Raw genomic sequence first — 14447 nt, 5'->3', positions numbered from 1 at the left:
TCTCTTTACAATTTTGATACCTCCACAGTTGTAACTACAAGTGAGTCCAACTTTCTAATTAAGCATTTCTCAAGTTATCCATTGGAATAGCGAGTCCCTATTATCTTGGTTTAATTGAGTGATTATGGACCATTGAACAAGTATCCTAATTAAAAATAAAACAAAATCTTTTATATCTAAGTTTATTGTAGTTTGAACTTAATGTTTTGAATTTGTCTTTGGATAAACAAAGTAAAAGAAATAGAATTCAATTAAATGATATCAGAATATAAATGAGATGTAATGTGGATGTGTTATGTATATATACGATCTTAATGTGAACGTTGGATTGCGTATTATGTAAGTATTTTGTTTATTAGGAAAATGTCATGTCCATTTTTAAGAGGAGATGCTGCCGAAATTTCTATAGAATTATAAATTTTTCTATATTTTTTTCAGAGTTATAAATATTTTATAATAACTACAATTATTTTTAAAAATTTTTATATAATTTTATTATATTTATATATATTTAAGGTAATTATATATTTTTAGGGGTATTCTGGTAATTTTTAATGCAGTCTGGGTGCACTATCAACTTTAAGGGTATTCTGGTCATTTTATTCTCATACAGCAGATTCTAGAACCTGTATCAAATAGTAATTACCAGATTTTGGTAAACAACACAGCACTTTTACAAAGCTCTATCAAACAAGCTTTTCAGCGTTTCAGCTTCTGACAACAGATTTTGACAACAGATTCAGGCAGCTGAATTAATCGGACCCTAATTCTTCTCAAGTAGATCGTGTAGATCGATAAATATGTTTATGAGAGTTTAAAGATGTATTTTATATATAACTCTGAAATTCTAATTAATCATCCCGAAAATCCTGAGTAATACTGAATAAATATTTCTTACAAACATTTATTTAGGTAGATTCTAACACTTTGACCATGAATTTCTCACTAAAGTAGTAAAACTTTCAAGAAATTGAAAATTTTCAAAAGTAGTAAAAATTTCTAATTTTACTAAAACTCTTCTACCACCCTTAAAATACTTTGAAAAATAAAATTATTAAAAATAATAAGTTTTAAGTGAAACAAAAACAATCTTTTCTTAAGATGCGCATCAAAACCAATATTGTAGATTTCATTGTTAGCTTTATGATTTGCTATTGCAATAGTTGTTTTGATTTACGATGGTGGAGTTTTGAAAATTTTAAGATAAATGCTTGTGTCGACAACCAAATTCCTTGATCCGCCACGAGATACATAAAATAAGTTTGCAAGTAGATTTTATTCAATTTTTATTATTTGATTGTTAATAAAAGAAGAACACCCCATAGACGAATGTACTAAGATTTGTATATCCATTTCATCGTATACAATGAATAAAATTTATTTACAATCTTATTCACGCATCTCAAAATAGATCTTGAAATTTTATTGTAGGCACCATGGTTAGCCATCAATTCGATCCCATCTACTTTTGACCTTTTTCTTGAAATCTTATTCTACATAGTCCCCTCAACTTGAATAACTTGTTCTTGAATCTTTCATTCATTTTTTTTTTTCGTTTGATCTAATTTGAAAAACATTATAAAACCTTCCCACACGATTCATATAAATTTTGTTCCTATATTTATATATGAGATTGGGTAACATGGACTGAATGAAGGAAATAATTTGGTTGGTGCAAATAAAAAAAGAAAAAGAAAATTTTGAAAAAGAACTCAACTTTTGCAAAAATTTTGATTTCGATACAATGTTCATTTTAATTTCCAAAACATATTTTCCAGTGAGATCCCACATAGTTATTCTAATTTAAATTGATGATCTCACTAATAAATTACCAGCGAGATTGCATGTAATTTTAAAGATAAATATCATTAATTTGTTAACATCATGATATTGAATATAAGGGTGTTTTAGTCATTTTATACTAGTCTTCCTACAAGACTAAAGTCAAGATTTGTTTTCTTCCCAATCGTAATGGACTGGTTGAATCTACAGCCGAGTCGAACCTAAAAATTGGTTCTTGAAATCATGTTTAAACTGAAGCTTCAAACCAAACGCAAATTACAGATCGACCAACCCTAACCCTAACCCTAATTCTTTGATTTTGTTTCTCATGGATTTCTTCAAATTGATGTTCTCAGATAATCCAGAACCCTTAGATCAACACAAAAATGAGAGATCACCTGAAATAGATGAAAAAGAAGAGCCAGATCTAGATCCAGATCGAGAAGCTCCATTAAATGAAACTGATCCAACCCTAACCCTAATTCTTCAGTCAATAGTTTTTGGAGTTTCGGAGTTTTGTATATTCTGATAGCATTGGCTTGCTTAACTTTTACTACTGGAAAAGTGGGACAATCCTCAATGGAATGAGTGGAGCTCTCATAGAACAAATATGATGAAGATGTTTATGAAGCGACTTGCAAAATTGGGGTGGATTCTTGAAGATTGGTTTTGACACTGAAAGCGTCAAACTTTTTATTCAAACTTTGCATGCTAGTGACTAGGCTTGTCATGACATTTTTGAGATTGGGATCGGATTTGATCTCATACATGCCCGATTTCTTGGTTTCTAACTCTTCTCTATCAAAATCTCCTAAGTTGGTACTCCAATTTAGAGCATTCTCAGCCAGTTCGACTAAGAACTCATATGCCCGATTGGGAGTCTGATTCATGAACTTCCCTTGATGCATAGACTCTAGAAGGATACGCTGGGTTGTCAGGAGACTACGATAAAAGAAGTTGACTAATTGAGCTTTATCGATCTCATGATGCGAACATTTGACAAGAAGGTCATTAAACCTTTCCCAAGTTTGGAAAAATACTTCATCAGGTCTTCCCTTGAAGTTCCTAATGACATTTTTGAATTGTTCTATTTTTATCATTGAAAAGAATTTGACCATTAATTTTCTTGATAGCTCATCCCACGTGATGATAGAGTTAGAGGCCAAGGAATTTAACCATGCCGCAACATGATTTTCGAGAGAAAGAAGAAACGACCTAAGCTTGACATTCTCTTCGTCGAGATGTCCATTTTTGAATGTCTGACACAAGGTCAACAATTTATTGAGATGATTGTAAGGTTTTTCACTCTCGAAACCTTAGAATTTGGAAATCATGTTGATGGTGGCTGCCCTTATTTCAAATTGTGCCATATTCATGACGGGTAAAGCTATACAAGAAGGAGGATTGGCTGTAATATAAGCGAACAACTCATTGAGAGTTTGTTGATTCTCATGAAGGTGATGAGGTGGACTTGGATGTGGATCAATTTCTGAATTGGTAGGGTGGTTACAGTATTGATTTCTCTTCTAATCCTAGGTAATTGATGAGATTTTGTGATTTTCGGATCAAACGATTCATCGGATTTTTTTGGGATCTCTTACCTAACATACATTAAAAAATTACACATAAAAGATAGAGGAATTCACACGTGATCACTAGGCTCCTACGACTAGACAGTTCCTAACTAGTTCAAAGGAATAATCGAAGCCTTCTAACCCAAATATCTGAAATCGGAAACAATCAGTTTAATCCCCAGTTGAGAGGCGGTGCACGATACTGAGCAAAAGCACTCTTAAATCACCTCTCGTCTAGAATAGACGTTGTCTATTCCCGAATACACGTGGTACTATGAGGTAGGATTGTGCTTAAGTATTGTTTTTTATCCAGAAATGCAGTTGGTGCAACTTGGATTAACTTTGCTTAATGACCTCAATGAGACCTAAAGTCAAGTCTAACCAATTTTAAATAATTATGTGACTGTGAATTCAATTTTTTTAAAAGGGTAAGATATCGATGATGAAATCCGATTCTTATCTTATGGTGCCATCCTCGTAAGGGTGCCATTATTACTTTAAATAATTATGTGGCTGTGAATTCAATTTTCTAAAAGGGTATGATATCGAAGATGAAATCCTATTCTTATCTTATGGTGCCATCCTCGTAAGAGTGTCCTTATTACTATGTGTAAATCGAGGTGTACAGATTAATCATTCAAAATCAACACAAAAACTCACTAAGAAGAGGTGCGTGAGTGGTGTGAAAATTACCTCTTGGTTTAGATAAAGGATGATCAATCCGAGTCGACTCGGACCACTGACACCAATTTTGGTGTACGAAGCCGAGGGACCGAGACAGTTTCAACCCACTGTCGTCCTTCCCTATAACTATTACAATCAAAGCCTTCTTGGATAATTAAATAAAATTACAAGGAATCCTATACAAGAATTTCTAAAATAGAAAAATAAACTTAGCTAAAGATTAAAGAAAATTAAAAGAAAAGAATATATATATCCTTACAAGGAGCATAAATGATAATAAACAGATTTAAAAAGTAATTCTGACTTATCAAAATCTTGCTGACTAAATCACATTTGAAAGAAAATTTCATTCTACCCTAAATCAATATACTATAATAGTTAATCGGAGATCGGAGCAAAAAATTACAGTCAGTTTAAGTTCTGTTGTCTTCTGGCAAAGAAGTCGATTCTATTTCGAATTCCTCTCGGGTTCTTTCGAATTGAAAATGAATCGAACCACTATCTCCGGCAATGGTGCCAATTTGATCAATGTTATATAGATTATAGAAATGTAGGATTGATGAAATATTAAAATAAATTTTGATAAGTAAGATTCGTTCCACATGGACAAAAGTGATTCAACTTTTCCTTCGAATTGAAATCAAAACAGAATATTGAAAATAAAATTTTAAAACAAATTAGAAAATTACAAGTAAGTAGTAAATGAAATTGAAGTAAAAAATAGATATTGAAATAAGGTAAAAGCTAGAGAAATCAATTCAACATTTGTAAGCCATCTTGGTAGTCTAACAATCCTAATTTAATCTCAATCCACATAACAAACCATTGTTACTGGATTGAAAGATAATTAGATTAACACTCTTGTAGATGAATCCAATAATATAGGTGATTAGTGAATCAAAATGATATTATCAGATCTATATCTCAAGTTGTCATTAAGCATGGTCAAAGTTGATTTTATCTAAGCATGGATCATCAAAATGAGGACAATTAATATAAATCGGATAATCCGATCTTGATAGACTTCTCACAAACATAATTAAAACAATTATGAAAGAATTGTTTAAACAAGAACCAGATAGACTCACTCCGACATCATTGACCTCTCTATGAAGAGTCTAGTCGATCATTGTGAGGAACAAATTACAACAATAGTAAAAGAAAGAGAACATGGTAGAGGAGAGGATAAGATAAGTCTATGTTTCAATTTGATTCCCAACTTGATGATCTTTCAATGGAGTTACAAAGAGAAATTAAAGAACAAAGATGAAAGAAAAACACTCTTGAGATCTCACTTCTACAAGAATTCTTTCTCTTAAAGAAAAACTAGAAAATTATAGAGAATTAACAGGAAGAAAAAGGACAAGAGGGGCCTTTCTCTAAAAATTGAAGCTTTATTTATAGAAAAAAAAATATATGTAGAAGAGTCCAAAAGTAGCCTCCACTTTCTTTGCATAAAAGGACAAAAGAAGAGAACATGAGTTAAAGATTAAAACATTCCAAAGGATTAGGACATTTCAAAGTGGGCCTAAATGCTTTTGCCTTGAGATTTGGACCTCAAAATGCTGATTTTTTGCACAAGAAACCCATGTAATCAGATTTATGAAATTATTTATGTATAATCAAACCTAATTATCATTTAATAATATGCAACATGATGTTTCGAGGCTTATCATTATTATTACCTTAATACAGAGAAATAGGGACAAAAATTAAGATAAATATCCAGGAAATGTGTGTATAATTCAGTGTTTCAAGACACTCATCACTAATCGCCGCCCAATCTAACTCACACTTTAAGGGTGCTATGGAGGGTAAAACAGACAATAGTTGATTATCTCACATACTAGTTAACTGGCAATAGTCAATTTCCTTCCACATGGTGTGTCCAAATGAATTTGTTTATCTGGGAGCCTAACTAACATAATTAAATTAGAGTTTAGGTTAAACAAAACTTGAAGCCCAATCAATTAGATTATAGTGTCCAATAGAGTGCCCACAAGAAATTTGCAAATAAAGAGTTGGTGGTTTCCCCCTTAAGTAAAACACCTCAATGGGCACCCATAGTGGATCAAGTTTTTAAATTTATTATTGGACATATAATCAAGATGGATCAGATTTGGATCCAAATTGGTATTAATCCGATAAGGTCTGTATTGTTCTGGATCCAATCTAAAGCATCATTATAATTCGATTTGATTTAAGAAATGCAAAATGTAAATTTACATTATTTATATATTTCAACACATTATTGGTTTAGATCACTATCGGATTGGAAGGATTCGAAATTGGTCCCGTAAGCTATCAGACTGGGTACTTCTTGGAACCCAACTCCTTGAAATGGGTCTATGTCCATCATGGGCCTATAGTTAACTCTTATTGTGGTTGGGACTTTGAACCATCATATTAAGATGGAGTTGGGGAAATAAATTTTCATGGAAGTGGAGTTTAGATGCATTCCTAGCAATTTCAGTAAATAAATTGAAGCTTAGATTTGGAGATTGAAAAGTTATATAAAAAGGAACCCAAGGTTCCTTCAAATCATCTCTCTTCCCATAAGTTTCTAATTGAGAGAGAGTGACTAGTAGTAAGCTTTGTATTGGGTTATTGTTTGTGATCTTCCAATGTCACACTACATATTCTCACCTATGGATGCAACCTTATTGAGCTACCTCAAAGGAAAGATAAACAAAGAAATACTTGAATCAAACCCCATTAATGATCGTGATGTCTACAACTTTGAACCATGGAATCTCTTAGATGTCCTGTGCGGCCAGCCAAAGCAAATATATATATATATATATATCGGAGCGGTTCGGCAGCCCTAAAGTTTGCTAAGTTTGGTGCCAAACATTTTTTGTAAATTACTTTTGATGGGGTTAGAAGTTTTGAAATAGGCTGATTTTTTGTGATGATGATCTCCTCATCATAGAGATCATCCTCACAAAAAATCAGCTCATTCCAAAGCTTCTAACCCATATTTTGAAAAATGTTTGGCACCAAACTTGGCCAACTTTAGGGCTGCTGAACCGTCCCCTATATATATATATATAGGTTAAGGATCCGTAGACACATAAAGCGACTCATAAAGCTACAATGTTTTTGTCTTATATGGGAAAAAATGTTCGAAATGGGCTGATTTTTTGTGAGGATGATCCCTATGTTGAGGGGATCATCCTTGCAAAAAATCAGCTCATTCCAAAACTTATAACCCCATCAAAAGTAGTTTATAAAAAATGGACCATCCAAAATTCTTTAACTTGTAAACATAGGATTAGAAATTTCAGAATGGGCTGATTTTTGACAAAGATGATCTCCTCACCATAGAGATCAACCTCACAAAAAATCAGCCCATTCAAAACCTTTTGCCAATATAAGACAAAACACGTTGTAGTTTTATGAGTAACTTTATGTATATACGGATCCCGATCCATATATATATTGAATCATGAATCGGTATGAAATGATTTGTTTTGTTATTTAGTTTTCACTAGGTTTGGAGAAAATAGGAAACTCAGATGCCTCTTTTTGCTCAATATTTGTAAATATGTTTTTACAAGGTTCGGTATATTCCACAAATTAACCTAACATGAATAGCACCAAGAGACATTTCTACATGTGCGAGAGTGAGACATTTCTAACGTGTGGGTCCTGTGCTTTTAATATAAAATTTTGATACAATCCCTCCACGAACATGATGTTGCATATAACTATGAGTTATAAATGAAGTTGATTGTGGGCCTCTCACAAGGAATGTTGAATGGAGGACAATTTGCACTAAATAAAATATGGAAAAGAAAAGAAATAAAGAAAAAGGCAAATCTCAAATTGTAAGAATTATGGGTTTGACCCATTGTTGTATATAACTATAAGTTATATTGGTACATTATATTATTGTTTAACAATGAACCATGTCAAATATTTGATGTATAGTCTCTATTTTATTTTTGATGGTGTGACATTAAATCATGACTATTGGATATTTGATTAAATCTCAAGGCATGAATGCTTTGATTTTAAACCTAATAATATAAATATATAAATAGATCAATCAAAATGCCTAAAAAAATTTAGAGAGATTTTATTGCCACATCAACTTTAGCTAACACCATCCCAATTTGTATGTAAGAGGGAGTTAGATTGAGAATTTTTATTTGTTGATGTCACGTTCATAATCTAATGATCTGGCTCTAAAAGCTTAGGGATACATTCAATGATTTTAATAACGAACCTTGTGAAAAATTCAATGTATTCCCGTTATTTTTTTCTCTTGATTTTCTTACGATGGTGTGAGATTAAATCATCATTCTCTAGATAAATGCTTAGTTTTTATTTATAATATTATAAATATATAATATAGATCTATCAAAATCCCTATAGGATTAGTGAGTCTAATTGAGTGCCCCACATCAAACTAATGTTTTAAAATTTGGACCAGTTCGTTGACACATATGATTGATCCGGTCTATCCAAAGTGGTCCAGCCGTTGGGCCAAATCAATCTGACAAAAAAAAAAAAAAAAGAAATATTAAGTAATTATTTTTAATTTCTTCTCAAAATCAAAATCAAAATCAAAATCAAGTAACTTCAACTCCAAGATCAAGTAATTTCAGTAATATATAATTATGATTAGGTTCATGTAAAATCCTAAACCCAAAGCAGAAATCTAGCAATAAGTTAAAGTCAGAGTGCCAAAAGTGGTCCAGCCGTTGGGCCCAATCAAGTTGAATAGACATACAATCCAGATACCCTTTTTATGGTTTTGGACTAAATATGACTCCAAGTTAGTATTAGATTGGAAATTGCCGTTGCTGACGTGACATGATGAGAAAAGTCTATTTAAGGAGCTAGCCTTGATTCTGAAGATTCATTCATTTTTATTCCCTTAGTCTCCATTTGAGAGAGAGAGAGAGAGAGAGAAAGACAATGGTGCCCTTCAAATTCTCACCAAGCGATATCGAGTTAGTGGAGCATCTCAACACTACGGTAAATGGGGGAATACTTCAACCATACCCCATTAAGACCTGCCACGTCTACGAGTCTGAACCATGGAAGCTCCCAGGTACGTATGCATTTTATGAATACATATATTTCTGTTTTATTACTATTTTTCTTCTTTTTCTGTCTTACAAATTTTCAATGCCCTATTGAATGGGCTGATTTGTATAATGGAAGAAGATCCAAGAAGTCACACTTTTGTAAGATAATAGAATTATTCTTGTTTCTAGTGGACTGAGGGTCTACTTTACCCCCGATCCTATCACCTTTCAATTAAATAATGAAATCTATAATGACTTACTTTTATGATTTTTTCAGGACTTGAACATGTGGGAGACGAAAAAAGAGAAGAATATTACTTTACTCATAGAGAAAGGCGTACACCAAATTCTCCTTATCCCAAACGAAGTATAAAAGGAAAAATAGGTTTTTGGAGTACTAATGGTGAAAATGAGAAAATTTTGAATGGAGAAGATAGGTGCATTGGGTACAAGCAAGGACTAGTATTCATGAGCGACAAAGACAATGAAACCCCATGGATCATGCACGAGTACACTTTACACCACGACAATAAGGTTGTTTTAATTTTTTTTATAATTTAAATTAAAATAGGGGTCATTAATTTACTCCGGTTAAATCAAAGAGGTTTAAAAGTAAATTTAACATTTTTTCTATACAAGTTAGAGTCATTTTTATGTAGTATGTAGACCTATTCATAGTAATTTCAAACAACATTCCCTATTTGATAAAAGAGATTCTGAAACTATGTAGACCTATTCATAATAAATTGACCCCAAAAAGGGTATCCATTCAAATTATTAGAAAGACTAAGAATTACATCCTTTTTTCTAACTTTTTGTTTTGTTTTGTTTTATGTTTGGTATTTTAGGGGATATTTGAAGAGCTGGTGCTGTGTAGAATTACAAATAATGGGCGAGCAAAGTGGCCTGAAGACGCAAACAACAAATCTGATTGGATCCAAAAACTAGATGAAGCTTTTGAGTATTTCGGGAATTGGAAATTTGATGTATTGGATTGAATCCAGTATGACATGGGAGTACATCCCTAATTTACAATATTACCCTTAATAGGTTTGACGTGGCAAGTGACCTTCTAAGTGCTGTTAAGTGAAAAAAGTTAAAAAGTAGTCACATTTAAAAATATTAATATAATGAGGTGTTCTTAGCTAGTAAAGTCTTTTACAATGTTGTGGAGTAATGTACTTTTTGAAATATTAATGGATTTTATTTTGATGATAAATTTTTTCTTACTCTGCCAAATCTTGAACCGGGTTGAAGTGAACTGGCTTGCACTTTGGTCCGCAATGGGTTTGTTATTTGCCCCAATTTTGTTCAATGGGTTTACTATATCCCACAAACCCAGTTAAATGAACCTAATGCACTAAACACTTTGTAGAAAAAGATAAGGACGAAAAATAACATAAAGGGGTAATTTAATTTTGGCTTCGTTTTCTTAATCACCTAAGTGAATTATTAATGAATTTATCAATTATTGTTGTTAACCAAGTTCTACATGTTAATTTACTATAGGAAATTCCAAGCATCTAATGTAATTGGAATACACATCAGATCAAGGAATTTTATAAGTAAATTACTTTGATCGAAAAATTTAATCAACAATAAAATAATAAATTCAAGAACATCAAAACACTAATTTATAATTAAAAAATCCATTTATAATTATGTGGGTGCCTTTCTCTCCTTAATAGTGATTTTAGTCGATCATTTTAAAATTTAACTTCTTTCTATCGATTAAAACAAATAACAAAAATAAATGGAAAGTTGAAAGCATACAAAAATAACTCAATTGTCTTGTTCGAAATTATTCGACTCAACCTGAATCAAATAATTTAGGATTGTTGGATTCTGATTAAGTGAAATCAAAATGATTCAGATATGATTCTATCTAGTAGGATCCAAGGCGAATTTGGATATAGATAAAAAAAAATTGATCTGAATATGGAAATACTCAGATCTGGCTCGGGTCCGACCAATTTAAGCCCTAGTCGTACGGCTAGGAAGGTGCATTGAGCTTGGTACATAGCTCAAGCTCTACCCAAGTCGGTGGGACTAGGGCTTGAGCAATTCAAGCCCAATAGATGTTTAGGGCTACAATAGATTTCAGTGTCTCTTTAGAGTGGGCTTGTGCCAAGCCCACAACAATCGATAGTGTTGGATATAATGATTCCAATCTTAAGGAAAGCCAACAGTCTGACACTTGGTATATTTTGAATCATTGTTTTAAGATGGAGTTTGAGTTGTGTTTGCTGATGTCTTTTTATGAAAGTTCAAGATTTCCAAAAGTGAACTTTGAATGTGTTCAGATCAATGTCTGCCAATCATGTGGGAAGCTGATGTTCTTAAGTGCAACTTGGATTTGGAGATCCAATAAAGTAGTAATTTATTATCAATCAAACTTATCAGATATAAAAGATGGAGTTAGAGTTCTTAACTTTAATTTGAAGAGTGAGAAAAGAAAGTAGTGGTTTACGATCAATCAAACTTATTTGGACATATATATAAGCTTGAATTAGAGTTTGACATTTGGGTTTGTCGGGGAGATGCTTTTCAAGGGCAAAACTTTAATTTGGAGAGTGAAAAAAAAAGAAAAAAATAGTGATTTATGATCAACCAAATTTATTGGACATGCATATAAGATGGAGTTGGAGTTTGAAATTTGGGTTTGTTGGGAGATGTTTTTCAAGTGCAAAACTTTAATTTGGAGAGTGAAAAAAAAAAAAAAAAAAAAAAGTAGTGATTTATGATCAACCAAGCTTATTGGACATAAGATAGAGTAGGAGTTTGAAGTTTGGATTTGTGGGGAGTTGCTTTTTAAGTGCAAAACTTGGATTTGGAGACTTAAAAAGTAACAGTTTATGACCAAACAAACTTATTTGGAGATTCCCCTTTTAGGCTTTTAGCACTCTATTCATTATAATTGAAATTATTTTTTTTTTTTTACCAACTACAAAAAAAAACCAAGTTAAATTTAAAAATATCCTTCCCAAAAATGTAATGTTATAGTAAAATATTAAAGGGGGTATTTTAGTGATTTCGAAAAGTATTTTCTTTTTGGTAAAAAAAATTGACAATGACACTTTGCCTACTCTGTAGATATATTCATTATAGATTGACCCCCAAAGTAGCATATTAAAATTATTAGAAATCCAATGATTTTTATTTTTATTTTTTATTATCGATAATTTCTCTTTAAATTTGATATCCATGTATTTTTTGGTTTTGACTTTCCTTTATGTTTGGTATTTTAGAAGCAATTCCAATAATGGGTGTTGTGTAGAATTAGAATGAGTGAGCATTCAAAATGTTCTGAAGAGAATGAAGTGGTGAATCATTTGGAAGAAAGAGATGGAAAACGACAGAGGCGATTCAACAAAGCAAACAAATTTGAGCAACCAAAAGAACAACAACAACATCATACTGATGATCAAGGCTACATCGAATCAAGCCAGTCCTCTAGATTATTTTGACGATGAAGAAGAATGTTTGAATCCGGAACTCATATCAATCTTGCAAAACAATAATTATTATAACTTTTCGAGGCACGGCAAATCTATTACCCTGGACCACCTTGTAGGGTCCATTCTAAATTTCTGATCCAACAAATATTTGTTTGCATGTTATTTTTGTTTTGGTCAACATTTCTCACTTTGTAATTAATCAATTTTGGATTCAGAATCATTAGGTAGGGTTTAATTTGAGTAAATATATTCTAGATAATTTCATAACAAATTTGGGAAATTTTTAAAAAATATACAAATTATATTTTTAAATTTCTTATCAAAATCCATCATCTTCAACCTCCTTAAAAAATCGTAAAGAAAATAAATTTTTTGAGTGTGGGGGATAAAAATGTAACCATATTTGATTATTCATAATTATTCATTGGGACTATAAATCTCTCTCCAGTTGTGTTGATGAATTGGATCACAACTAAAATCTGATCCATTTGTGATCCAATAACTTGAGTCCATGACTCTAGTCAAGGATTTGGATTCCAATAAGGATCCAAACCGTCTAGAATCTGCTAGGGACCCTATGTAATATGGGTTCTGATTAGAGCCTTGAAGTAAGTCAAGGGGACTGACTCTATTGAATTTTAAGTTGACTCTGTATGTATACCGGTAGGTGTGCAACTTGGTTTGGTTTAAATCGATAACCGAACCAAACCGATAGTTTAGGGGTACTTTGATTTGATTTGGAACAAGTTGTAGTTCTGTTCGGGGTTACAAAAATGGAGAATTGATCAATTTGATTTGGTTCTTGGATCAAGCTTGTATAAAATCAAATCAAACCGAGAATCGAATCCTTATACAATAAATAAGTATATATCTATATAACAATTATTATGAATTATTTTAGGAATTGGAACATAGATTAATGATCTTTTATGGATAAACTAATAACTTTTTATGGATAGATTAGTGATTTATTGTATGAAATTTTATGTTTATTACATGTTTGTTTCGTTCATGAAAAAATATTTCTTACAAATTATAGAATATTGCAACCCACGTACCAAAACTCATAGTGTTTGATAACTTGTATCCATTAGATCTAAGCTCTTGAAAAGAAAAATTAAATGCGACGATTATAAATCACTCTTAAGACAATACTATAACTAATGGATGCACATCACCAATCAAACTAATCTTTTCAGTGTATATTCACCAAGGGATGGACCACAAATCCAGTAGGTCAGTGGGTCACCAAAAATGCCGCGTGGCATAGGGGTGCAAACTAACCTTAGCTAGGAGTGGGACGCCGTTCTAGATCCCTACTCTAAATCTAAATGTAAATCTAAATCAAAATCATTGTTCTTGACCCATAATTTTAGAACGGGACATTGTTCTTAACCCGTAATTTAAGATGGAGTTATAAATTTGGGTTCTAAGATGGAGTTATGCTGGAAATTTGGGTTTGGTGGAGCATTGTAGGGGTCCATTGGGTTACTACATGTGCCAGCCATTTCTAACTTGTTACATGTGGGTCCCATGCATTTGATATACAGCTTCTAAAAGCAAAATGTGGAAAATAACTACGAGTCATAAATAAAGTTGATTGATTGCTTGCGTCACAAGGAATCTTGAAGGGGGATGATGACAATTCTAGAACTTTAAAATATCTTAAAAAAGATTTGGGATAGAGGAATTATAAAATATTTTAAAATGATTTCTCTCTATTTTTGGAGAGAAAGAAAACTCACATTTTCTCCTCTTTTAATTCTTTTCTCTTCTCTGACCACTTAACAATTCAAACAAGAGAAATGGAGAGAAACTCATTATTTTCTCTCCTCTTCTCACTTTTTCTTTTAATTCAAACACAATGTAAAAGTCTTGCTTACCAAAAAACATTAAAGCATGAAGTTTGT

The 14447-nt window shown here is 32.0% G+C and overlaps 1 protein-coding gene across 1 annotated transcript; it reads left to right on the top strand.

The window, feature by feature from the left end:
- Nucleotides 1-8439: 8439 nt before the first annotated feature.
- On the top strand, nt 8440-10311 carry LOC147395839 (NAC domain-containing protein 6-like). The gene is made up of 3 exons (XM_086451138.1): nt 8440-9102; nt 9357-9613; nt 9928-10311. Exons 1-3 carry the CDS (start codon nt 8967-8969, stop codon nt 10075-10077), a joined length of 543 nt encoding a protein of 180 aa, XP_086307264.1. The 5' UTR covers nt 8440-8966; the 3' UTR covers nt 10078-10311.
- Nucleotides 10312-14447: the final 4136 nt, after the last annotated feature.

This window comes from Akebia trifoliata, chromosome 8 (genome assembly GCF_017979445.1).
Source record: "Akebia trifoliata isolate Shusen 1 chromosome 8, ASM1797944v1, whole genome shotgun sequence".
Taxonomy (NCBI): Eukaryota; Viridiplantae; Streptophyta; class Magnoliopsida; order Ranunculales; family Lardizabalaceae; genus Akebia; species Akebia trifoliata.
The sequence above is the reverse complement of the archived record's forward strand: the minus strand, read 5'-3'. Positions and strand labels throughout refer to the sequence as shown.